The sequence below is a fragment of the Paroedura picta genome, chromosome 6 (genome assembly GCF_049243985.1).
Source record: "Paroedura picta isolate Pp20150507F chromosome 6, Ppicta_v3.0, whole genome shotgun sequence".
In the NCBI taxonomy this organism is placed as follows: Eukaryota; Metazoa; Chordata; class Lepidosauria; order Squamata; family Gekkonidae; genus Paroedura; species Paroedura picta.
In genome coordinates, this window is record NC_135374.1 from 105,676,768 (window position 1) to 105,703,471 (window position 26,704).

At 47.5% G+C, this 26,704-nt stretch overlaps 1 protein-coding gene across 2 annotated transcripts; it reads left to right on the top strand.

Annotated features, from left to right (window-relative positions):
- The first annotated feature begins 1,326 nt into the window (after window positions 1–1,326).
- SLITRK5 (SLIT and NTRK like family member 5) lies at window positions 1,327–13,351 on the top strand. 2 transcript variants are annotated; one of them, XM_077343881.1, is made up of 2 exons: window positions 1,327–1,955; window positions 5,704–13,351. In XM_077343881.1, exon 2 carries the CDS (start codon window positions 5,712–5,714, stop codon window positions 8,607–8,609), a length of 2,898 nt encoding a protein of 965 aa, XP_077199996.1. In that variant the 5' UTR covers window positions 1,327–1,955; window positions 5,704–5,711; the 3' UTR covers window positions 8,610–13,351. The 2 variants fall into 2 exon arrangements, with proteins under 2 accessions (XP_077199996.1, XP_077199995.1); XM_077343880.1 differs by lacking the exon at window positions 1,327–1,955 and adding an exon at window positions 2,608–2,868.
- The last annotated feature ends 13,353 nt before the right edge of the window (window positions 13,352–26,704 follow it).

Consider the following 26,704-nt stretch of genomic DNA (forward strand, 5'->3'; position numbering starts at 1 on the left):
CTGAGTTTTATTGAGTCACTGTTCACTTCTTCAGATGCATTCCCAAGGCTGATGTATTTTCATTCTGTACAGTTACACCTTTTATTGAAATCCAGGAGCTATGCTTAGGAGAGCCATCTTGGCATAGTGGATAAGAGCGGTGGCTTCTAATCTGGCGAGCCAGGTTTGATTCCACACTTCTCCACATGCAGCCAGCTGGGTGACCTTGGGCTCGCCACAGCATTCATAAATCTGATCTGACCAAGCAGTAATATCACGTCTTTCTCAGCCTCACCCCCCTCACAGGGTGTCTGTTGTGGGGAGAGGAAAGATGATTGTAAGCCACTTTGAGACTCCTTCAAGTAGAGAAAAATGGCATATAAGAACCAACTCTTCTTCTTCTTCTTCTAATCTGGCGAGCCAGGTTTGATTCTGTGCTCCCCCACATGCACCCAGTTTGGTGACCTTGGGCTCGCCACAGCACTGATAAAGCTGTTCAGACCCACCAGTAATATCAGGGCTCTCTCAGCCTCACCCACCTCACAGGGTGTCTTATGTGGGGAGAGGAAAGGGAAGCGGATTGTCAGCCGCGTTGAGACTCCTTTGGGTGGAAAAAAGCGGCATATAAAAACCAACTCTTCTTCTGTCAATACCACAGGCCATGCTGCACGAAGCATGCACTCTTCAATCGGCCAGCTTAATGGATCTGTGCACTTGAAATATGCAAACTGATCTGGAGGACCTTTTCAGTGCAGGTACATATCGTGCATGTTCCAAACGTGGGCTTAAAAATTAAAACAACTCCTCTTGGGAACGTTCAAATGCCAGGGGCAACGTTCCAATTTCCAGGGATCCTTTGGGTATCGAAACGCACCCCCCTCCTCAACATACACACTCGTCTTCCCGATAGTTTCCAATGCCACATCCCAGAGTTCGCGTCCTTCTCGCTGCGCCAGCTGGCATGCATAGAAACAAGAGGAGACCCACAAAAAAAAAGGACACCCGGCGGCCTGATTCGCACCTCCAGCGGCTAGCTTTTCCCTGTCCACCCCCCCTTCCCTGCCAGCCGAGCGCAGTCCCCCACGCGAAGGACGCCCATGGACGGGGAAGCATCACAAGGAGACCGATGCCCTAGCTTGGAAATCGTCCTAACAACAACAAAAGAAAACACCGCAACAAAAAAAGGCCCCTTTGGGTTGTGATTTGCACCTCACCCCACCCCAGTCCGCACCTCTCCGCGGTCTTCCCGAAGCCTTTCCGAAAGCATCCCATTCGATGCCCCGCACTGCCATCTATTGGCCGCGAAGCCTCCCCGCGCGCCTCTCGCCTCCTCTCCCTTTGCCGCCACCCCCGCAGCCCGGCTGTGTTTGTAGCAGCTTCGCCCGAGCAGCAGCAGCTCCGTCCGGAGTTCGCGAGGGCTCGGTCGGCTTGGAAAGCCTCGCCGCGGCGGCCGAGGGAGACGCGTCGACGGGGCTTCTCTTCTCCCTCCTCGTCCGAGGCCAAGTCGCCGGCCGTCGCTTCCCGGCGGGGCTTGCCCTCCAAACTCCGATGCGATGGGGAGGATGCGGGGCTAAGACGCAGCTGCCCTCCGAGCCAAGCGACGGCGGAGCGGGTTGGGAGGTGGTGGAAGGTATGCGTCGGAGGTCGCCCCAGTCTCGCCGCCCGGAGAACCAGCAGCAGCAGCAGCAGCCGCCGCCGCAGGGGGCTCGACGGCGGGGGAGGGCTGGGCGAAGCGAGCCGGCTCCCCCGCGCCCGGCTCGCCAGCCCTACCATGTCCGGAGCGCGTTGCAAGAAGAAGAAGAGGCGGCTTAAAGGCAGGGACGGCGGCCGGCCGGCTCCAGCCTTCCAGCCCAGGCTTCGGGGCACCGCGGCGGGAGGCCAGGAGGCGAGCGCCGGCCACGGCGGCACCAGCAGGACGCCCCGCTCGGCCCGGCTGCCGCGGAGCGGGGAGAAAGTTGACCCCGCCGATGGAAAGTGTGAGTAGCGGCCGGGAGGGGGGACCGGCGGCCGGGGACTGGGGCGGCCGACCGTCCGGGGGGACTGCGGGGGCTTCGCGGCGCCCCCGCCCCATTTGCCCCTAGAGCATCTTCTCTCCCCCTCCCGTGCGCTTGCCCCTCCTCACCCCCCCCCCACCTACCCACCCCCGTCGTCTTTCCGGATCCAAAATCCCCGCCTGCTATTTGGCTCCCCTCCCCCCGGTCCTTTGGCCTCCTCCTGACCCAGATCTTCCCAAGCCTCCTCCCGCACCCCCCTCCCCACATTTATTCCCTCCCTCCCCTCTCCACCATCTTCCTACCACTCAGTCGTGCCCCACATCTCTCCCTCCCTCTCCCTCTCCCGCTCCGGATTGACATCCCCTCCTGGAGTGCCCTCCCCTCGCTTCCTCGCTCCTTACCATCTCTCCCTCTCCCCCCCCCCCCGGTGCGCTCCATCCCCGGCCCCCTCTCGTCTCCCTCCGGAGCCCCCGCTCCCTCCCCCTCCCCCCTCCCCGCATCTCCCTCTCCTCCCCACTCCCTCCCTAGTCTCCAGCGCGCCCCTCCCTGTCTCTCTCTCCCCCCCCCCTCCCCGCGCCGCCTTCCCCGCTTCAGTTTCCGCTGCTGGGGAGCCAAGCCGGAGGAGGGAGCCCCTGGCACCGCCGCGCTCGGCGGGTGCGGGTGCATGAACGCGTGTGTGTGTGCGTGTGCATGCGTGTGCTTGCGCGCGTGTGCGCGCGTGTGCCTGGCTCGGCCGGCCGAGCGAGCGAGCGAGCCTTCCCCCAGCTGCATTCCCCGCCGCCGCCGCCGCCGCCGCCTTCCCTCCTCGCCCTCCGCCTGGGCGGCTTGCAACACCGCACGCCGGGCGAGCTCCATGGCTTCCGACGAGGCTCGGGCCCGGGAGATTTCGGCCTCAGTAAGTAGCCCGGGGGCGACGGGCCGGGGATGGAGGGGGGCAGATCCGTGTCTCCTTGTTGCTCTTGGCTCCCACCCCCCACCATCCAAACACCACCGACGTTTCCAGTTCCCACTATTGGAGCAGTTCAGAGAGAGAGAGAGAGAGAGAGCAGTTTTTTTGTGCTGGCATCAGAGGCGGTTGCTTCAGTGCGGTAATCTTAGGGGTGGAACTCATTTTCGGGACACACACACACACACACACACAGAGGAAGATGGGCATCGAATAAAGAGCGACATCCCCTCTCCCTCCCCCCCCCAAGCCCCCAAACCCAATCACCCCTCCGAAGAGCTTTCCCTCGCCTCCTTACCCGGTCAGCTCCTTTTTGCCACATTCAACTTTTATCCCCCCCCCCTTCTTCCATTGCCACCACCAGATCCTGCCCTTCCCTTAGAGGGAGGGGGGCAGAGAAGCACACCAGAACTGGGGGGGGGGCTGAGGCTACTTATCCTTGCAATAAAGCTGGGGGCACAGTGAGAAATTAAATAGAAGAAATAATAAAGAAGTCAAGGGTTGGGGGAGAAAGGATTTTAAATCAGGAATGCATCATGCTTGCCAGCTTGTGCTCCGAATAGCTCTGGCGATCTGGGAGTTGATAGAAGCAGTCTCTCTCTCTCTCTCTCTCTCCCTCTCCCCCCCCCCCATTCATTGCTTGATGCAGTGAAAGAGAGAGAGAGAGAGAGCGCCAGAGAGAGAGATGCCTTTCTGGCTTTCCCTGGACTCTTGGGCTGGAGCGCCAAGGACTTCCACCCTCCCCTGCTTGGCTACTGCTGCAAACCCCGGACAAGGCACTTGGCCGATCGGTGCCACCGTGTAGGACAGCTGCGGTGGTTTGGTGGTGGGGGGGTGAAGGAGCGTAGGACCCCCTCCAAATCTCCTGGACCAGCTTTGCAAACCTCCCTTTTTGGTTTAAGCCACACACATACACACAGGCACAAAAGACAACTCCCCCCCCCCCCAAATTGACTGAAGGCTGGGAGATTTCTCTTGCCCTCTCCCTAACGCCTTCCATGTTCAAGACCGCATTCACACAAGTCGAGGGGAATCTTTGTGGGGAAGCCGTAAAGGGGGAGATCGGGTGTGTGTGCGAGTGTGCGTGGCGGTAGGGAACTGCGATTGTGTTTTCTAGCTAGATGCAGTTCCAGAGACTCAATCCCAGTGGTAGGTCAGAAGGAGCAGAGGCATGTGTGGGTGAGAGAGAGAGAGAGAGAGAGAGAGAGAGAGAGAGAGAGAGAGAGAGAGAGAGAGAGAGAGAGATAGAGCATGCCAGGGGGGTATTTCCCAGTTCACCTGTCTTGATGCCTCCTCTTCGGAAGGCTCGGAGGATGCTGTGAGCCACCATGGCAGCTGAGAAACAACCTCTCCCCTGCTCCCAGACTTGGGTATGAGCCCCTTCTATGAGACCCACTTAGCTCCCCCTCTCCATGCAATTAGGCGAGTTTTGCTCCCACTCGTTTATTATTATTATTATTATATTTTTCGAGTGTGGGGAAGAATCGGTTTGCCGGAGGTGGCTGAGGCTTGGGGACAACCTGCAGGTCTGGAACAGTTGCCAGATTTCCGGGGTGAGCGGCCAAGGGGGGGGGTGTGCATTTTCTCCCCCACCCCCTTCTGTGCATGCCCCTGTTCCCTCTCCGCTTTCCGGCCAGTGGTTTTGATGGAAACCCCTCCTTTGCCGGCGGATCAATCAAAGCGAGCCATGATGACTTCTTTAAGGGGGAGGAAAAATAAAATATCTTGCTGTAATAGGAATGCATAAATATATTCCAGCCGTGGTTAGCGCCTGTCTGCCTTCCTTTGTTTATTTATTTATTTATTTTGGAAGCGCGCAAGATGACGAGGGGGCGTATATTAAATTACCCTGCTGGAGAAATTCCATCACTTCTGCTAGAATCCCCCCCCCCCCAATCTCTTTGATTAAGAAATTGTCTGGGGTTTTTTGTGTGTTGCTTCTCTCCCCCCCTCCTTGCACAGGCTTTATAGGGCTTGTTTTTTTAGAGAACTGGGCAATTTGGAAAGATCCTTTCAGGATTAACGTTCTCTTTTTTACAAATTCACAACATTGCTGTCGTGCAATCCCTCCTGTAACCAACCCCCCCCCCATGTATTAAAACATGCAGCGGTTGGACAACAATGGGGGGGGGAGTCTGTGGTTGTGCATTTGTGTGTGTGTGTGTTTGTGTGCGCGGTGATGGGAAGAACCCTCAAGAAAGCTGCATGCTTGGGCAAAAAAAAAGAAAAATGGGGGAAGACCTCCTTGCCGGTCGCTGTTCATTCAGAAGGTTCTGAAACAGAAGAGGTGGGGGAAGGTTGGGTTGAATGAGTGATAGGTGAGGTCGAAAGGCTCCTCAAAGGGTGCTCCTCTTCTCTGAAATTAGAACTGAGTAACTAAACTGACAGCCATTTTATGTATATTTATGGAGGATTATGGAGGGACCGGTTCTCAGCGTCTACGGAGGGGTGGGCGGATGGGGAGAAGCAGGCTGTAAAAATAAAAGCAGGTGATCGTAATGCTTGCTCGGATTAGGAACAGAACCCGTGTCCACCACTGTAACCACCTTCCCTTTAGGAAATTTAGCAAGGCAGTTACTATTTTAAACACATTTAATGTCAACCTCCCCTTCCACGTTATTTTTTGAAAGCATCGAAACTTGCCAGTTAGAAGGAACCTTTTCCAATGTGCCCCTTTGCTGGTGTTTTTTTTCCTTTTTTTAAGCCTCTCCAACTTTGTCACGCACGGGTCCCGGGTCCTTGTGTCACACTGGCGTTTTGTTTTCTCTTCTTCTTCCTCCGCAGGAGATAACATGTATGCTTGCTGCTCTACAGTGACTTTGGAGCAGGACCTCAACAGGAAAATGCATATCTGGATGGTGCAGACCATCGCTTTTGCTTTAACGTCTCTGGTCCTGGCGTGGGCAGAGAGCGTCGAGTATTATGGGGAGATCTGTGACAACGGGTGTCCTTGCGAGGAGAAGGACGGCGTCTTGACAGTCAGCTGCGAGAACCGCGGGATCATCAGCCTCTTTGAGATCAGCCCTCCCCGATTCCCCGTCTACCACCTCCTCCTGTCCGGAAATTTGCTCAACAGGCTCTACCCCAACCAGTTTGTCAACTACAGTGGGGCTTCGATCTTGCATCTGGGCAGCAACGACATCCAAGACATCGAGACGGGGGCTTTCCACGGGCTGAGGGGCTTGAGGAGGCTCCACCTGAACAACAACAAGCTGGAGATCTTGCGGGATGATACTTTTGCCGGGCTGGAGAGCTTGGAGTATCTCCAGGTGGACTACAACTACATCAGTGCCATCGAGCCCAGTGTGTTCAGCAAGCTGCACCTGCTGCAGGTGTTGATCCTCAATGACAATCTCCTCTCCTCGCTGCCCAACAACCTCTTCCGCTTTGTGCCCTTGACTCACCTTGATTTAAGGGGCAACCGGCTGAAGTTGCTGCCCTACTTGGGCCTCCTGCAGCACATGGATAAGGTGGTGGAGCTGCAGCTGGAGGAGAACCCCTGGAATTGCTCCTGCGAGCTGATTGCCCTGAAGGATTGGCTGGACAGCATCTCCTACTCGGCCCTGGTGGGGGACGTGGTCTGCGAAACGCCTTTTCGTTTGCACGGGAGAGATCTGGACGAGGTCTCCAAGCAGGAGCTTTGCCCGAGGAGGCTCATCTCTGACTATGAGATGCCTCCACAGACCCCTCTGAGCACCACGGGGTATTTCCACACCACCCCGGCCTCCGTGAACTCTGTGGCGACGTCCTCCTCGGCTGTTTACAAATCACACTTGAAGCCCCCCAAGGGGACCCGCCAGCCCAACAAGTCCAGGGTGCGCCCCACCTCTCGTCTGCCCTCCAAGGACCTGGGATACAGTAACTATGGGCCCAGCATCGCCTACCAGACCAAATCTCCAGTGCCTTTGGAGTGTCCCACGGCTTGCACTTGCAACCTGCAGATCTCTGATTTGGGCCTCAACGTCAACTGCCAGGAGAGGAAGATAGAGAACATCTCGGAGCTTCAGCCCAAACCCTACAACCCCAAGAAGATGTATTTGACCGAGAACTACATCATGCAGGTGCACCGGTCAGATTTCCTGGATGCTACTGGATTGGATTTGCTCCACCTGGGCAACAACCGCATTTCATCCATTCAGGACCGGGCCTTTGCGGATCTAACTAACTTGCGGAGGCTATACCTGAATGGGAATCGGATTGAGAGACTGACCTCGGAGCTTTTCTATGGGCTTCAAAGTCTGCAGTACCTCTTCCTGCAGTATAACGTGATCAGGGAAATTGAGTCAGGTACTTTTGATCCCGTGCCCAATTTGCAGCTCCTGTTTCTCAACAACAACCTGCTGAGGTCCTTACCTGGGGGCATTTTTTCTGGCTTGACTCTCTACAGGTTGAGCCTGAGAAGCAACCATTTCTCCTACCTGCCTGTGAGTGGGGTGCTTGACCAGCTGAAGTCTTTACTGCAAATTGACCTCCATGAGAACCCATGGGATTGTACATGCGATGTGGTGGGCATGAAGCTCTGGCTCGAGCAACTCAACACGGGCGTCCTTGTGGACCAGGTAATCTGTGAGTCCCCTAAGAAATTTGCCCAGCATGACATGAGGAGCATCAAAGCAGAACTGCTGTGCCCGGACTACTCTGATATCATTGTTTCCACACCCACTCCATCATCCATGCAGGGACCAGCTAGGACCACCCCCTTCTCCAATTCTGGGCAATCCAATAGCACCTTGGAGGAGGACGATGCAGCATTACCTTCTGGTGGTTCTTCCTCCTCCTCCTCTTCTTCCACGGTGCCTTTGTCGGTGCTGATCCTCAGCCTGCTGCTGGTCTTCATTATGTCTGTGTTTGTGGCCGCAGGTCTCTTTGTGTTGGTCATGAAGCGGCGGAAGAAGGTTCAGGGCGGTGACCATGCCAGCGCTAACAACTCGGATGTGAGCTCCTTCAACATGCAGTACAGCGTGTACACAGGAGGGGGAGCCCCCCATTCTCATGCCCATTCCCATCACCAGCAACATCCACAGCATCTTCACCGTGGCGGTGGAGGAGGAGGAGGTCCGGCTTTGCCCAAGGTGAAAACCCCTGCAGGACACGTCTATGAGTACATTCCTCACCCCTTAGGCCACATGTGCAAGAACCCAATCTATCGCTCCAGGGAGGGCAACGCGGGTGAGGATTACAAAGACCTCCATGAGCTCAAGGTGACCTACAGCAACCATCACCTCCAACCCCAACCCCCGCCACCCCCGCAGGCCTTGGGGCAGCCCCCAGCAGCTCCAGGGGGCCACGAGGAGCCCCTTCGGAGCCCCACATACAGTGTGAGCACTATTGAGCCTCGGGAAGAATTGCTATCCCCTGTGCAGGATGCCGACCGTTTTTACAGGGGCATTTTGGAGCCCGATAAACGTCCTTCTTCCACCTTGGGGGGCAGTAACCTTCCCGAGTACCCCAAGTTCCCCCCAACCGCCTACACTTATTCCCCTAATTATGACCTTAGGCGCCCCCCACATCCCTATTTGCATCCCGGCCCGGGGGACAGCAGGATCCGGGAGACCGTGCTCTATACCCCCCCAAGTACTGTTTACGTAGAGCCAAACAGGAACGAATACCTGGAGCTAAAAGCAAAACTAAACGCAGAGCCGGACTACCTCGAAGTGTTGGAAAAACAGACCACATTCAGTCAGTTCTGAGACCTCTCCTTTAGAGCAGTTGTATTTAACAACACACAAGGAAACACAACGTTTATCTTCTCCCCTTCACACCCCCACTCCTGTTCCTCCACCTCCTCGCTTCGGTTTGTTGGAAGGTGAAGTGCCTTGGCACAGGGATTTCCAGCTTTGGGGAAAAGCTATCAAAAGGGTGTGCTGATTTCATAGTTCTAGTTCTCTTTCTCTCTCTTTTTTTCCACAGCTGCTAAGAACCAATTTGCTGGGTGAACTGGGTGCAGAGTTTGTTCTTTCGCTCCTTTCTGTGGCAAATGTTGTGTTAAGAGAGGCATGGGGTATGTTAACGAAGTGGGTCTTGTGTGGCTGGATGTCAAAGAGGTCAGAGCAATCACGTTTGCCTTTTCTGTCGGATACACACTGGTGACGGTTTTTGATTTTTCTTTAATTAAGAAGTACAGAGCACCAGATTCCCTCTTATAGCCATGGATGTGTCTGATTGGCTTTTATTTTATTTTATTATTTCTTTGGATAAGGTTAGCACACCCTGACTTTAATACAAGGTTGTTGTCTTCTCTCCCACCCCCACCCCTTCCCTTTTTTAAGAGGAAAAAAAAAGGATGTATTTGTATGTTTCTGGACTTTTGAATTAAAAAGAAAACTATTATGATATTTGAAAACAAGATCACATAGAGGTGGTCGAATCAATAAAAGAGTTCAGAGATATATGATCCATAAGTGGTTAGTAAAAATAACTTATTGATGAAATATATACAAAAAATATTTTATTGTAGCACCTATTTTTATATACGCGGTAGCATTTCCTTCATTATTTGAGGGTCCAGTCGTCCTGAATGCTTACTGTTTGCACATGGTTTAACTTCCCTTTGAAACGTATGATAGGGTCTCTTCGCACATTACATTTTTGTAGGTAAGATCAAAATGTGAAGTGTGATGGTGAGAAATGGATGTTGGACATATGTATGTTAGAAGGGTATTCTTGGCAGGGAGTTGAGATTAGCTGCGGGTCCCTCTCGAATGCACGTTTTGGTAGCCGAACAAAATTTGTCGCTGTGCAAGTATGAAATTTTCCTCGAGTGTTGACGGTGGAGGAGAGCAATGCTGCAGTCCTTGAGGTCCTATGCATAAGTGAGGTTTCTACCGGAGTGAAGGACTGTAGCCTTTAAGGTGGACGTTAAATACCAGTGTCAAATTCTACCAGCCCACCTATGCCTCTATATTTTCAGGAAGCAGATGGAGGAGAATATTGCAAACAATCCCAGAGTTTAGAGGAGGTTTCAGGATGAGGCTCAGAGTCTGTGGTCTTCTCAGAGGGGTTGCCCTGTCTTCTGAGTGATCTCCAAAGCTGCAGTGATCTCTGGGGATTGTTGGAAATCACTAGGAAATTAATATCAGTAATCATGACCAAAACATAACAGACAATCCAAGGTAAACAATCGGGTCAGGGAAAAACAATGAAAAGAAAAAAAGGAAATATATGTATGATATATTTTGTTGTTGCTGTTGTTCATGAATTATTACTCTTCGGAACCTCCCTGCTAAGATGACTAATTGGGCTAATTAGTGAGGAACAGATAGAAATTGTTCATTTTAGCAGGGGTGGTGGTGACGGTTTCTTTTCATAACTCATCCAGAAATCTCTTCATTTGACTACTGCTGTAGCCAATTTTGGGGGTGGTTCCAGTCAAATGTAATTGCCCTTGTACAGCTCCAGATGTGAAGTGGCACCTGGAAAGGCCAAAGGAGGGACTGTACAAATCTATTTATCAAGTATTGATTCTTATCCCTTGGGGCAGCAGGCTGTGGCAACGATACCCAGTAAACGCGGCATCACTGTACGATGGGACAGGTTGTGGTCTCATATGTATCCCAGCACATGTAATTTTTTAAATAGTTTATGAATAAACACTTGATAACAATTTCAAATGGAAGAAAACGAAATAGTCTTTCCGTGAAGTTCAGTGGTTTATTTCCAGGGCCGTGCGTTGTATTTGCTGAAATCACACTGGATTTAATAGGAGCCAGTACATTATCAACACAGGCTTCAGGATGGCTCTAAAGTTACCTTCTTTAATCATTCCCAAAATACATTACCAAGTGGTTATGGTTCAGAATGATGTTCAACTGCAGTTTCCTTTAAATTTTGTTTCTTGTTTTCATTTTATATTTGAAATTGGGTAAGTGATATTTCATGTGGATTATGCTACAGGCTTTTGTTTCTGGGGGGAAATTTGACTTAATGCTTTTGTTGAATAGTAATCATACCTTTTTAACATGAGAATGTGATTTTTAAAAAAATCACACACGATCACATGCTATGCTCCTCCCATTAAGCATTTTGGCCATTTCCCATGCCCTGCCACCTTTTCATACAAACGAGGAAGTAGTATGAGATACTTTTCTAAGTGTACATTTGAACATGAACTTACAAAATGCTTAAGAAAATAGTTCCTATTTGATCTTAAAGGTACTAGCAGAGGGACGATGTTTCTGTTTCCTTGGCATTGAACAAAACTAACAAATGTTTTAGATTTTGATGCTATGTTTGTCATGCGTTGTTATCAGATCAAACTTACAAAAACAAAAACTCCTACATAGCATTTCTCTGTTTTATGGCTGAAGGAAGAATTTTCAGTAAAGTATATATATAATTTCATGGGTCAGGTGTTCATTTTGAGGAGGCCGGATGATGACTGCAGGGCATTTATTTGAATGTTGATGAGTTATTCTCATTCATCATTGGAAATTTATCCTCAGAGTTGAATGGACTGTGTCTTAGGCAAGCTATTTTTGAATTGTTTTGGCTACCCTTTGTAAAATAGACAGTGCATGGTATGCGCTCAGATCCCAGTCAAGGGAAATGTATGAGTGGATTTGTGATAACCAAGTTGCTCATGTGATGACTGCAACCATTGCTGGGACCACTGTCTTTTCCCGATAAGACTTTAAATAACAACTGCAGCTACCCCACTTCCCATCATGCAATAGTTAGTGGACCAGCCATTAAAGGGAAAAAAAATAGCAGTTGTAATTATTCTAAGTACAACCAGGACCATCATTGGCCCCTGTCACATCATTGTTGTTGGTGTTTTCACTTCCAATTTGGTGTCATGGTTAAGAGGGATAGCCTCTAATCTGGAGAACCTGGTTTGATTCCCTGCTCCTCCTCCACATGCAGCCAGCTGGTCAACCCTGGGCCAGTCTCAGAACTCTCAGCCACACCTACCTCACAGGGTGCCTGTTTTGAGGAAAGGAAGGGTAGGCAATTGAAAGCTGTTTTGAGTCTCCGGATAGTCAAAAGCGGGATACAAATCCCCCAGACGTTCTTCTTCTAAGAGCGATGGGAAGAAAGGTTAGAAGTCATGTGGTAAATTCCATTGGAATGTGAATTGATTCAGGTCATTTGCCATCATCAGGTATGAATGGTGGAGGTACCCCTTTCCAATGTTTTGGGGTGGACAGCTTCTAATGAAATACTTTTATCTCCTCCAGATGGGGCCAACTTGAATAATGGCTATATTGCGTGTTATATTAGCTGTGTGCGGACAGGAATCCCAGTTGTGATTACTCTGCACACATGAACACACATACCCCAGTGTGTATGAACACTCACCAAGTGATGATAATATTTCCTACTTGTGCCATTGATGAGGACTTATCGTGCGATTGTCCATTTGCCATCTGTTTGTGTGAGGCGAACCATGTCATGGGTGTTGTCGAGAAACTCTATTTTCATTCCTTCAGTTGAAAATGCTAAGTGGGTTTTTTAATGTGGTATTCTGCGGCAAGGAGTTTCTTCCACGTTTGTAGTGGACCCCAAATAAGCCATAAGCCTATATAAGAAATGGATTTATTTAGAACCACTATGTAGTTTGAGAGTTTGGGGCTAATCAATACGGGGGAGGAGAAGAAATTTACTAAACATTTGGACTGACTCTTGCAAAAATTCCCATTGGAGTGAATGAGAATGTTGAAAGAACTGTTTTTGGTCTGAACAGGTCACAGATTAATAGGGAAGGCATTCGTATGAAAATAAAATGGGTAGTGTCCTGTATTCCAGGCTCCTACCACCACTAATGACCAAAGGTTCCAATCATACAACATGGTTTCACTATCAGATTTCCTGCCAGAGAAATATCAAGAGTCTAAAGAGACAAAGTTGAGGGTGACTTAAAGGCCACCAAGTGGATAAAGGGCAACTGAAACCCAGGTTCTCATCTATTCATCCTGGTCTGTCTATCAAATGTTTCAGGTTTTAGGATACAGTGTAGTATAAACCAGGTCCTTTGTCACTTTTCTGGCCTCAGGAGCTAGTAAAGAGACATAAATAAATATGGTAGAAATTGGAAAGCTGTTTCTGTGGGTGAAAAAGGAGAAATCCTTTGATTCGTATTTACTGTTAACATTTTTAGGGCAGTTTGTCTGATCTTTTGACAAAACATGTAAAGATTTAATGGACAGTACTGGCATCTCCTTTTAGTCAATGACTGTGTGTCAGCAGAAGAGGCCAAGAGCCAGAGATGTTTTGGAGGTTATTTTGGCTCAGTGTTACCAATGTGATAGGGAACAAAAAATGAAAGAAAAAGAGGAAACAGAGACAATACTGTGTAGGTTTGTTCCTGAACGTGTCACTTCTGTCATACCTTCAGTGTTTTGGAGAAGGTTCCTATATTAACATGTTGGCATAATAAAGATTGAATCCTGCTAGCTCGTTCACTTGTTTGATGTCTTCCGATTTCCCTTTTCACTGTAGCCCCTGTCCCATGTTACCTTGTCCACAAGGTTCTTACAATCCTCAGCATGTAGCCTTTTGGGGTAGTCAAAAGGGGCCCCCTGCCTGTTCCCCCCCCCCCGGTAAAGCAAAAGCTGTAGTAGGATATATTCTTGAAAGTCTTTAAATGCCATTGGCAACCCATTTTAAAAGAGAGATGAGCAATTAAATTAACTTCTCTAACTGATGGGCAGCACTGGCTTGCCTGTGACCGTTTATGCACTGAGAACTTCACTGCCCCATCTCCTGTGCAGGAGCACAGATCGGGGGCGGATGAGATGCACCAGGCCAAATGCGCCCTCATGTGGGTGAAGGAAGAGGTGGGGCAACCTGCCACAACTAAAACTCCAGCCTGCAGCCTGGCATGAAACCTCCAGTGCATAAACGGTTTTTGCGAGACTTATTGTTGAGTTAATCAAAGTAAAACTGAACACTTTTCAGTTGTTTGCCTAAACCAGTTTTGAATGTCTTTGGGTTGGGTTTTATTTTCTTTGACCTTTAGGGGTTCTTTTCTTCCCCCATCGCCTTTCAAGCCTTCGTTTTTTGACAGAGGGCCTTGAGTTTGAAAACAAAAAACAAGTACTGCCTCTACCAATGTATTTTCTGAGAAGAATCTGCCCCCCCCCCAAAAAAAAAACCCTATAAGAGGCGTGAAGACAGACGGAACAAGGTTGGTTGATTGTTGGAACACATCGGCTTGATTGCCGTGTTCACTTTTGAGGTGGTAATCGCCAGATAATTTTACCTTGTCAGGTTCACACGGGGAAATAATCCACAGGAATGTGCTCCAGTGAGGTGACAGCTGGTATTTACAAAATCAGGGGGAAAGCTTGAGAGCTGACGTGGTAAATACCAGCTGTCACCACGTGGGGGTGCATTCATAGGAAATATTTTCCGTGTGGAGCTGACAAGGTAAAAACAGCCTCGGCCCCACTTTGGTGCATCACATGAATGTGGAAATCGAGCCATTGATCGGAGAAAGTCTCCTTCCTGTTCTCATTGTGTGCTTCCTGCTTCTAAAAAAGAAAAGAGAATTGCTTCTAGTTCTGAAATTGACATGTGGGAAGGGATGAATTCATGACAAGTGCTTATCCTTGAAATACTCTTGGATTCTCAGCTTACTGTTGAGTCTGGAGATAGAGTGTACATATCCTGAATGTAAGGCAGCCTCTTTATAGAAAGTTCTAAACATTCAGAAACAAAAAAAAAAGCATGCATACCTGTAACTTGCGTGCAATTTTAGACAATCTTCTCCCGTTTTTTGACGACACTCATGGGGGGGGGGATCCTTCTAATAGATTCAGATTCAGAAGACCTTTCTAGTAATTGCTGTCATTTGTTTTCCTTTGTTCCGATTTTAAACATGGAAGTGATCTCTGGGCAGTTCATAATGGATTTCTGAATCGCGTGGGCGATGCTTAAACAACTACAGGACAATTAAATTACCAGGTCTTGTCTGAAATATGGGATGGTATGCCTGTGCTGCAAAAGTCAATCACTGGGGCTTCTATGCAAGTGTCCTTTATAACAAACAAAGGGAAGAATAAAACCCTCTCCATGAGAAAGTTCTAATATTTTTAACGATTTGTCACTTAGTTGGAGCTAGTTGCAAAAAGAAAAGAAGAGTCAAATGGCCATATGCCATCTTCCCTTATCCCAGCCTTTCTCAATTTTTTTTTTTTTTTACATTCTTCAGGTCTCGAGAACCCCCAAAAGTTGTGCGATCCTGTAGAATATGGTTGGGAAGCATAGCCGGGTCCTTTCCCACCCCTCCAGGCTCATAATTGGCCATGGGGGGGGGGCAAATATATATATAAGAAACCCCATTTGGAGTTAACTATGTGCCAGGAACAATTTTTATCCCACTCCAAGGAGTTCAGGCCAGTTGTGTATGGTTCTCCCTTCCCTGTGGCACTCTCACAAAAACCTTGTGAAGAAAGATTACATATCACCAGGCCAAAGGCAACCATTGATTTTCATGGCAACATTAACATCTGAACCCCCAGCTCCAAGGTTCTACTCTGACCAGGGTGACCAATGCACTTCCCTGTCTTTCCAAGCCAAGCTATTCTTTTAAATGGATGCAAATATTTAAATGGATGCAAATATGAAACGAGATTCTGATATTTCTTGCATTTAAGGTGTTTTCTTAGTGTCCAGCATTTCTGCAATGGGTTTTCACTTCCCACTCTGTTGCTAAAGACATGGTGTCATATGTTTCCCTGCCTGTGTTGTGGAGCAAGGCCGTAGAAACGTGCCACATGCAGGCATGATTTCATTTCAAGCCTGCAAAACGTCTCCCCTCCCAGATTCATCCCACTAGCCATGCATAGTGTTTCTATAACAAACTCATACTTGTGTTTCTTGCTGCTTGTATAGGGATATGAAAGCAGGGTGATTACCAAGTACCATACAATGCACAGTTGTGATATGTGTTTATTTTGACCAATCACACAACCATTTGTCTGAGCCTTTTGCTAAATAAGGAAGCAGGTAGGCAGAGGGTTGTAACAAAGAGAGTAGTCATAAGCAAATCTAGAATCATAGAATAGAATCATAGAGTTGGGAGGGGCCATACAGGCCATCTAGCCCAACCCCCTGCTCAATGCAGGATCAGCCCAAAGCATCCTAAAGCTACTTAGAATCCTTTTTATCCATCCTACTTAGAATCCTTCTTAGGTCTATTCCCAGAAATCCCTTCCTTCCTTCCTTCCTTCCTTCCTTCCTTCCTTCCTTCCTTCCTTCCTTCCTTCCTTCCTTCCTTCCTTCCTTCCTTCCTTCCTTCCTTCCTTCCTTCCTTCCTTCCTTCCTTCCTTCCTTCCTTCCTTCCTTCCTTCCCTCCCTCCCTCCCTCCCTCCCTCCCTCCCCCCTTCCCCCTTCCAGCTGTTTTCTCCAGAGGAACTGGTGCCTGAAAGTCAGTTGTTATACCTAAAGATCTCCAGGCCCCAGCTGGATGTTGGTAACCCATCTTCCTGCACATGGAGGAGGAGTGGGGGAACAGACCTTGAGATTAGAGTCTGTGACTCTTTAGCCACTTCACCATTCTGGATCTCAAGTTTGAGCAGGGAGCAGGGGGAGGAAGGCCAGCACACAGGATAGTTGTCCTAGCACCTCTTGTATTCCTGGGTGCAACAGGCTCTTCTCCTAGTCATGCTCTAAATGCCATCTTTGCAATAGCCAAAAGTGTTATTGGAATATCCTGGGAAACAATTCCTTGTAATCAAGCGAAAGCCCTTGGTTAGAAATCCCTTTCTGTTCTTGCACATCAGTTTCTCCATGTGAAGTACTTAGAACTGCATACAGGAAGCCTTTTTTTTTTAGGTGTCTTGGAGGTGTGTGAATAATATGGGAGGGAGAGAGACTTTTGAGGAGAAGAAGATGGATGGATTCTTAAGTGGACTGAGAGGGGAGGTTGCCTTTTGAAGAAAAAAAAACTCGAGTAGTTTTTGCTAGGAAGAGGTAGGGGGGAATTCTATTTGAGTTGTTGGTACAAGCGGTCTGAATCAAGGATGTTGGGCAGACTCACGTCTCCATTTTTGTTAGTCCTCTTATTGTGGTGTGAGCAGTTCCATACGTTCCTGTGTCATTCCAACAACACTGATTAAACTGATACGAGCTTATGTTCTGGATCAGTAGTGAACCATTCAGATACTAGCTGAGATCAAGATCACATTCATTGAGCTACTGCTAAAGGATCACTTTCTATGAAGAAGTGTGAGTTTATGACGTGACCTCTGCACTTGATCCATTTTTTGAATGTTTCAGATATAAAAATGATTTTGATAGAATAGAAGGACCACCTCTGCCCATATGAACTGATACAGTAGCTCTGATCTTCAAATTGGGTATTATTAACCATTCCTCTACTCAGATTGGTGAGAATGGTTTCTTCACCGGCTTTCTCAGGTGCTACTCTTGTTTATGGTATGGGCTTCCTGAAGGTCTGATGAAGGTATAGCCTTGCAGAGTCTGGAGGCTCAGTATGCAGAGCTTTCCACTTTAGTTTTGGTACCTTGTGATTGGAAGGTCAGTTACTGTGATGGAGTAAAGATATCTCTTGTTATTTGCATTGTAGGTGAAATTAGAATTTTAGCTAGCTTTAATGACAAAAGGTGTTAGGAGCCCTACTGGTAGGGTGCCAGCATCCGGGAGGGATCTTGGAATCCCCAGACATTACAGCTCATCTCAAGGAGACAGATCAGTTCCTCTGGAGAAAATGGATGATTTAGAAGGTGGATTCTATGGCTTTGCATCCCACTAAGCCTCCTGTCCTCCTCAGGCACCATCTCATAAGCTCCAGGAGCTTCCTGCAGATTAGGTATTTGAAAGGTTGTCATTTGGAGGAGGGCAGGATGCTGTTCCCATTGGCTGCAGAGGGGAGGACACACAGTAATGGGTTTAAACTACAAGTACAACGATATAGGCTAGATATCAGGAAAAAGTTTTTCACAGTCAGAGTAGTTCAGCAGTGGAATAGGCTGCCTAAGGAGGTGGTGAGCTCCCCCTCACTGGAAGTCTTCAAACAAAGGTTGGATACACACTTTTCTTGGATGCTTTAGAATGCTTAGGGCTGATCCTGCGTTGAGCAGGGGGTTGGACTAGATGGCCTGTATGGCCCCATCCAACTCTATGATTCTATGATTCCTAATCTGCATCTGGCAACCTTAACCTGTAATTTTCCACCAATGGCCAGGGAGGACCTGTCAACCCTACCTGCTGCTCAAGAGAGAACCAGGATGGAATTAATTTAAAAAGAAAGAATAGCATTAGTCCTTCTATCTAATTATTTCTGTTATGTGCAGCTGTATTATTGGTTATCTACTGACAGACACCATTGGACAAGAGTTAATATACACCTTAAAAGAAAATGTGAGTGTGTTTGTGGGTGTGCGCATGCACATACATATATTGGTAGTGTTGTATAGTTTCCAGTTTCCAGATGAGGCTTTGGGATCACCTGGAATTACCACTGATCTCCAGATGAGAAAACGGCTGCTTTGGAGAATGCACTCTATGGCATTATGCCCCTCTGAGAGTCCTCATACCCCAGACACTGCCCCACTAGGCTCCATCCCACACCAATATCCAAGTATTTCCTAACCTGGAGTTGGCAAGCCTATGGCATGCTCCTTTGCTTTTTAAAAGCAAAAGATCAAATAGTCTTTTATTATTGAGAGTCAAACGGGGAGCCATTTTGGTATAGTGGTTAGGAATGCGGACTTCTAATCTGGTGAGCCGGGTTTGAAACTGCGCTCCCCTACATCCAGCCAGCTAGGTGACCTTGGGCTCACCACAGCACTGATAAAGCTGCTCTGATGGAGCTGTAATATCAGGGCTCTCTCAGCCTCACCCACCTCACAGGGTGTCTGTTGTGGGGAGAGGAAAGGGAAGGCGACTGTAAGCTGCTTTGAGACTCCTTCAGGTAGAGAAAAACAGCATATAAGAACCAACTCTTCTTCTAATATAGAAATTAGGGAAATGTTTTCTCCCAGTGTTCTCTGTGTATTAGAAGTTATCTTAGCTAAATTTCTGTGTGTCAGGTTATTGTTAATAGCACTGGGCTGGTGAATATAAGGTGACAGACCCGGTAGATGTGAGTATTATAAAGCAGGGGTAGTCAACCTGTGGTCCTCCAGATGTCCATGGACTACAATTCCGATGAGCCCCTGCCAGCAAACGCTGGCAGGGGCTCATGGGAATTGTAGTCCATGGACATCCGGACGACCACAGGTTGACCCTGTGCAAGCACTGGGTCATGTCTGACCCTTGGGGTGACGCCCTCTAGTGTTTTCATGGCAGACGCAATATGGGGCGGTTTGCCAGTGCCTTCCCCAGTCATTACCGTTTACCCCCCAGCAAGCTGGGTCCTCATTTTACCGACCTCGGAAGGATGGAAGGCTGAGTCAACCTTGAGCCGGCTGCTGGGATCGAACACCCAACCTCATGGCCAGACAGCTTCAGACAGCATGTCGCTGCCTTACCACTCTGAGCCACAAGAGGCTCATACAAGTTGACTACCCCTGTTATAAAGCACAGGATGAGTGTGCATGGAGGCACCACGTCTAATAGAATCTGGGGAGGGATAGGTTTAGAATTATGACTGGTGTTTTTTTGTCCTCCTAAGTAATTCTGTATTCAGATCATACAATATTGATATTAGTGTCTTTGAAGCTTCCTTCCAAAACTCAGAATTGTTGTATATTTGAGCGTACGCCTGTGTGCTTAATGCACGAGAGTGTGAGAAATCAAGTACGCATCTCATATGCCTGGCAGGGTTTTTTTTTTGTTATAATATAGTCATTTTTTTCATGATTCATATGACTCTCATAAGAATAACTATTTAAGCAATAATACTGCAGAGGTATTGAAAAGAGCTGGCCCGGATTCTATTTATAGTAAGGTCTCTTTCCAGCCCTGCAGGCAGTGGAAAAGGTAAATTACATTTACAACACCTGAAGGTCTCCTTGAGCTCCTAAAGAAATGGAGAGGGCGTTGAGTAGAAAAAGAGACAGCCCGTATCTCCTCCCCCCCCCGGCCCCAAATTCCTGATTGGAAATAGTAAGGAAACCCATGCACAGAAAAGGAGGTGCATTCGAATCCTAGAAGCCAGGCTCATTTATTTAATTAGATTTTAGGGGGAAAGTGAAGGTAGTAGTTAAATTGTTATCAAATTAACAAATTGCTTTACAATTAATGGGCCAGATACTTACAGAGGAGTAAATCGAGACTAGTTTTAGAAGATGCTACAGTTATGCCGGTATAATTGAACACAGATTTCTTAGAGAAGTCATTTTGAGCGCGTTGTTGTGTGAAGGGAAATATATCCCTGTGCTTCAGGCTTTCCAGGGACGATGTCCAAAATGCATCTCGGTAAGTTGACGTAGACGCTGTCTGCACATATGCAAAGCATGTTGCCGCATAGGTCAGTTGTCTGAGCATTAATTGAAAGTGTTTGAAGATGCCGTTTTTAATTTTGATAGTTCAGCGGTAGAGCAGATGCTTAGCATGTCCCAGGTCCCAGGTTCAATCCCTGGCATTTTCGGAAAGAGAGCCCTGCCAAAATGAGTTGGCAATCCTGGATTAAGTAGCTGACAAGATAAGACAGTTTGATGTGTAATATCCGGAGTCCCATCCTTATTTTTAATAGACTTTTATTCAGGGAATCTTGCTTCAAAATAGAGAAGCAGATGTGGATCTGCAGCCATTGATTATATAACATGTGATGAGACAGTAGCAATTTAATGCTCTATCTTCATGCCTTGCTGTTGTAGCCCGGCAGAAAATGGAATATCTGGTTACAAGATTATGGGACAGGATGATGGAGAACTAGCCAGCAATGATGCTGTTTCTGAGGTGCAAATTCTTTCAGTAGAAGACTCTAAAGCAGTCACATCGATCTACAGTGTGTGTGGAGACTGCTGTCAGGTCATAGCTGGCGTATGGTGATTACAGTTGGAAGGGAGCTCCAAGGTCATCTAGGTCAGGGGTAGTCAACCTGTGGTCCTCCAGATGCCCATGGACTACAATTCCCAGCTAATTCGAGCATAGAATCATGGAGCTGGAAGGGGTCCTGGGGTCATCTAGTTCAGCCCTTTCTACAACACAGGAACCTTACAACTACCTGCCCACCCACAGTGACACCAGTTTCATGCCCAGATGACACCCGCCCAAGAAAACCAGAATCCCTGGCCTATCTGACCTGAAGGAAATTCGCCTCCTGACCCCGAAGTGGCGATCAGCAATTCCCTGGGTATGCAAGAAAGGGCCACATGAGCCAAACAATGACACAACCCCTCCTGCCCACCCACTCACAGTCTGCCTAATTTCACAGAGTTAGCATTTCTTTCAGATGGCTAGCTAGCCTTTGCTTTAAAATTCCCAACATCGGAGAACCCACCATCTCCCAAGATCAAATACTGTCTTGTCATTTGAGAAGAAGGGAATCTTCGAACCTTGCTTTAGAGCAGTGGTCCGCAATCTTCTTGAGGCTGCGAACCGGCGGCGGCAGGGGGGGGGCGATCGCCCGGCTGCGTATGCCGTGCATGCGCAGCCGGGTAGCGCATGCATGTTTGTGCCATGCACGGCCGCAAACACGCATGCGCGGCACTCCCGCACATGCATGCATATACGGGAGTGCCGCACATGCGCGTTTGTGGCTGTGCATAGCGCAAACGTGCATACGTGGCCCTGCTTCCCTCTCCCCCCTCCCACAAAAAGAAGCTTGCCGGGCTGCAAGCTAATCGGCCGCTTTGCTTGCGGCCTGGGAAGTTTCTTACTGGGGGGGGCAGGGAGAGGGAGCCGTGGCCCGGGCTAGTCTCTTTCTCCACAATGGATCAATTGATTCTGGCTCTTGCATCTAACTCCCATGCTCACTTCTCTGAAGGGGTATGTCACTACTGCCAGGGTTCCTCCAAAAGGTTGAAAAAGGCTGCCCATAGGGTCTCCATAATTCAGTTGGGGCTTGATGGGACCTCCTACCCGCAATGAAGTAGAGCTGTGAATGAAGAGTATGTTAAATGTTTTAATGTTTGTTGGGAACTAAAGGCCAACTCCCAACCTCTTTATTTTGACTTCCTTGCTGTTTTTAAATGATGTGAGCCCAGTAGAGTTCTGAATTATTGGACATGGATTAAAATATGGTTCCATCAATAACTCTGACTGTAGCACACTAATGCATAACTGAGGTCAGAACAAGATATTATAGGAGCTGTGTGCCTGCAGCCAAAAGCAACAGCTTTACGTTTCTTTCTGTCTGGTGCTTTTTTTTATCCTGTCCTTCCTGTTGGGAGCTCAGAGGAATATTAATGGTTCTCGTTTCCTCATTTGATCTTCACACCCCTGTGAGTTATATAAGAAGAGCCCTGCTAGATCAGACATGTGGTTCATCTAATCCAGCATATTATTTCTCATGAGGACCTGTGAATCGGGCATGGAGGCCATAGCTTCTGCCCTCATTTTGCCTTCTGGTGCTTGTATTCAAATATTTCCTGCCTCCAGCCAGGGTGGCATAGTGGTTAGGAGCAGCAGCTTCTAATATGGAGAGCCGGGTTTGATTCCTGGCTCCTCCACATGCAGCCAGCTGGATGACCTTGGGCTCATCACAGCCCTGATAGTGCTGATCTGACTGTCAGAGCTCTCAGCCTCACCTTCCTCACAGGGTGTCTGTTGTGGGGAGAGGAAGTGAAGGTGAGTGTAAGCTGTTTTGAGATTCCTTCAGGCAGTGAAATGTAAGGTGTAAAACCTACTCCTCTTCTTCCACATGCAGAAGGTCGCGTTATTCTCTGTGGCTAGTAGCCACTGGTAGACCTATTCTCCCTGAATCTGCATGCACCATTCTAAAGCCATATCACATCCACAAGTGGTGAATTAGATTCCAGTACAACTGGAGAAAGACAGAAACAGTCAGGTAGTAGCAGTATCCCAAACTGATTTATAACTTTACCATCCTAAGGGAAGATATTTACTTTGGGTCATGTCACAGCTGTACAGATGTCCAGATTTTTTGTTAAACCGCGTCTTTGGAGCAAATTATCATAGTCTTATCTTATGCACTTTTTTTTGTACTATTTTAATTATTACCCAAAGTGTATCATTTATCATTTGAAAACCTCAAGTTCAGCAATGCATTGGCTTGGAAGAAATCCATCCAACTTTCAAGATTAATATGCCTTTGTTTCCCCCAAAGGCACTATGTGAAATCTCGTGCTCATAATGTTTTTTTCTTTTCCAGGAAATAAATGGAATATTACCCAGTGATTCTTTGACCTTTGAGTTCTGCTGAAAATGATCAGGGAGAGCTTGGAGGCATAAATGACCCAACGGCATGATCAAGAGATCATTCTAAGTCTATGTAGGATTTGTATGGCATGTGGAAAGGTAACCAGAACATAGGAGGACAAGAAGGAATACATGAATAGCTTCCAGGGATTTTTAAAAAGTTATTAGCATTCGATCTTTTTTGTCATTCTGAATATTTGATACAATCTCTCTCCCTTTGTGTAGGGATGTGTGTGTGTAACTTTCTTTGGTTTTGTTAAGATACTTTAATCAGAAGTGGAGTTGGCATGATTTCTTCCCCATAATCGGAGAATTTAAATACTCAAAATCGTAGCTTCTGAATTCAGTACTTGCATTTCAGAGTTAAATTGTGACGCCAGCTTGGTGTAGTGGTTAGGAGTGCAGATTTCTAATCTGGCATGCTGGGTTCGATTCTGCACTCCCCCACATGCAGCCAGCTGGATGGCCTTGGGCTCGCCACGGCACTGATGAAACTGTTCTGACCAAGCAGTGATATCAAGGCTCTCTCAGCCTCACCCACCTCACAGGGTGTCTGTTGTGGGGAGAGGAAGGGGAAGGGGAATGTAAGCTGCTTCTGGCAGAGAAAAGCAGCATATAACAACCAGCTCTTCTTCTTCTTCTTCTTCTTCTTCTTCTTCTTCTTCTTCTTCTTCTTCTTCTTCTTCTTCTTCTTCTTCTTCTTCTTCTTCTTCTTCTTCTTCTTCTTCTTCTTCTTCTTCTTCTTCTTCTTCTTCTTCTTCTTCTTCTTCTTCTTCTTCTTCTTCTTCTTCTTCTTCTTCTTCTTCTTCTTCTTCTTCTTCTTCTTCTTCGTGTAGTGGTTAAATGTGGAAGCCTCTAATCTGGGGAGTGGGATGGATTCTCCACTCCTCTAGCTGCAATCAGCTGGAAGACCTTGGGCCAGTCACAGTCATATTAGAGCTGTTATCACTGAACACTTCACAGATCTCTCAGCCCCACCTGCCTCATAAGGTGCCTGTTGTGAAGAGAGGAAGGGAAGGCAATTCTAAGGCACTTTGAGACTCCTTCAGGTAGTAAAAAGCAGGGTATATAAACCGATTCTTCCAAATTCACCTGCTTTGATTGGTTAAATGAATGGAGATAAGCTAAAATGGAGTACTTTTGCAGCTCATCTGCTTCTGTGAGATGTTGTCTACTGCTTCATCCCAATTGTTAAATCTTGTTATACAATGACTCCTTCATGTGATATACTGTCAAACATGAATTCCACTCTTTGCTAAAACCATGTTGAGCAGAGCTGAGTAGTTTCACCCATATCTGACAGCAAGTGGTGGAGGAAATTGAGCAAATGCACTCCTGGAAGAATCAGGCAAGAGGAATCTGTGTCTTTTACATCAAAGTTGGAAGGACTTGAGATCATACGTGCTTGTTTGAAAAAAAGATGGCCACACCTTAGCAGTGTTCCTAATGGCCATGCTTGTGAGGCATGGTCTGGAAACTGGTGGGAGATGATGGGAGGTATATACTTATTGTGGGGCAGGGCAGCAATCTTCTCTGTGTTCCAATGATGTCATTTCCAACACAATCCAGAAGTCCCAACATTCATTCATTCATTCATTCATTCATTCATTCATTCATTCATTCATTCATTCATTCATTCATTCATTCATTCATTCATTGCACTTGTATACTGCCGGTCCCAGCAAGCTGGCTCACAGCAGTTCACAGAAAAAATAATAACATAAAACAATATATCCAACTATAAAACCACATACAGAATATTTAACAATACCAGAGGGACACTTTAGCACTTGCCCACAAACTCAATGGAAACCATAGAGTTTTGGGATGTGTGCTAGAATGTCACCCAGGGAGTGATGTCAGAGTGTGCTAGTTTTATCCATCCTTCTCCCTGGGATTTATCCTCACAAGCAGTCAAGGTAAGACAGTATGACCTGTATCCTGCCCCTGCACTAATTTGATGCCTCCCTCCATCTTAACCATTTGCTCCTGCAATGAATGAACCACTGAAGTCTCAGAAAACCTCATTATCCAATGAGCACATTAGAGTCACCCATTGACTTTATTGACAGAGAGATTAGAATCCAAAGCCAGAGGACTAGGACCCAGATCTCCCTATTCCTAACTCTGGGCTCTCAGACTTTAAACATACCAAACTGTGTTGTTGAATTGTGAGATTAATAAACATAGAGCAATGTAGCACGATGCCTTGTTGCATAACTTGTAGACGTGCACATTAACAACAAAAACAGAGCGTACTGTCCCTTTGGCAGGTGTATCTAATATTAATAGGATATATGCAGGTGTATCAAAGAGAAAAACGTACCCGATGTGCTTGAGACTAAACTGTTCTTAGATCGCATGAGGCACTTTGAAGTGGATCTGTCTGCATTTTGTTTGTATTGCTGTCATCAGGACTCCATTTGGAATGTGCAAAGTGGAGATCCATGACGGGAGAGAAAGCCCCCGGCAAAACATATGACTGTATTTGCCTGCATCACGTGCACTTGTGAGTTTGTGTGTGTGGACTCTCTTTGAGTGACTAATAACTCAATTTGGATGCATGCTCGGAGTTACACTGCAATCACATTCGGCGGCAGACGCCAGTCATGAAGTCTCTGCTGAATGGATATAAGATGGTGGGAGGAGAAGGTGAAGAACAGGAAACATTTAGAATCATAGAATCATAGAGTTGGAAGGGGCCATACAGGCCATCTAGTCCAACCCCCTGCTCAACGCAGGATTAGCCCTAAGCATCCTAAAGCATTTGGGGCTTCCTCCCCTCAACCCCCTCCTCCTTCCAGCCAGGGTTCCAGTTTGCTGTACCGAGGCAAAGTCACTGGATAAAGGAGGCTGCTGAAAAAGGGGCGTGGGGGGGATGAAGTATCAAACATCCCTCTCCCAATTGCTGATTTTCTGCTGCAGCTCATTTTACTGCTTGACAGTAGTACATGTGAAAGGGCCTTAGGAGTTCTGGTGGGCAACACATTGAATATGAACCCACAGTGTGACATGGCAGCTAAGGAGGCCAATGCGGTATTAGGCTGCATTGCTAGGAGCATAGAATCGAGACTGAGGCCATTCCATTCCACGTTGGTTAGCCCTCATTTGCAATATTGTGTCCAGTTCTGGATGCCACAGTTCAAGAGGGATATTGACAAGTTGGACAATGTTCAGAGAAGGGCAACTGGGATGGTTGAGGGGTTGGAATCCAGGCCTTATGAGGAGAGGTTGAGAGAGTTGAATATATGTAGCTTGGAGATGAGGAAGGCAAGGAGTGATAGGATAGCTGTGGAGAACTACGTAGACATGTTGAAGAGGGGCCCAACTTGTTCACTGCAGCTTTAGAGACAAGGAATAGGAGCCATGGGTTCAATTTATGGGAAAGGAGGTCCCACTTAAATATTAGGAAGCATCTTCTGTTTGTAGATGAAATGTGCTGCCTTGGAAAGTGATGGAGTCTTTTTTGTCGGAAGGTTTTAGGCTGAGGTTAGATGAGCACTTGTTGGGAATGTGTGTTTTTTTAATTCATGAGAAGGTTGGGGACTGGACT

Coding starts and splice junctions, on each gene's coding strand:
- SLITRK5 (XM_077343880.1), top strand. CDS start 2,664: ATGCGTGTGCTTGCGCGCGTGTGCGCGCGTGTGCCTGGCTCGGCCGGC. Junction 2,869..5,703: donor CCCGGGAGATTTCGGCCTCA/GTAAGTAGCCCG, acceptor CTTCCTCCGCAG/GAGATAACATGTATGCTTGC.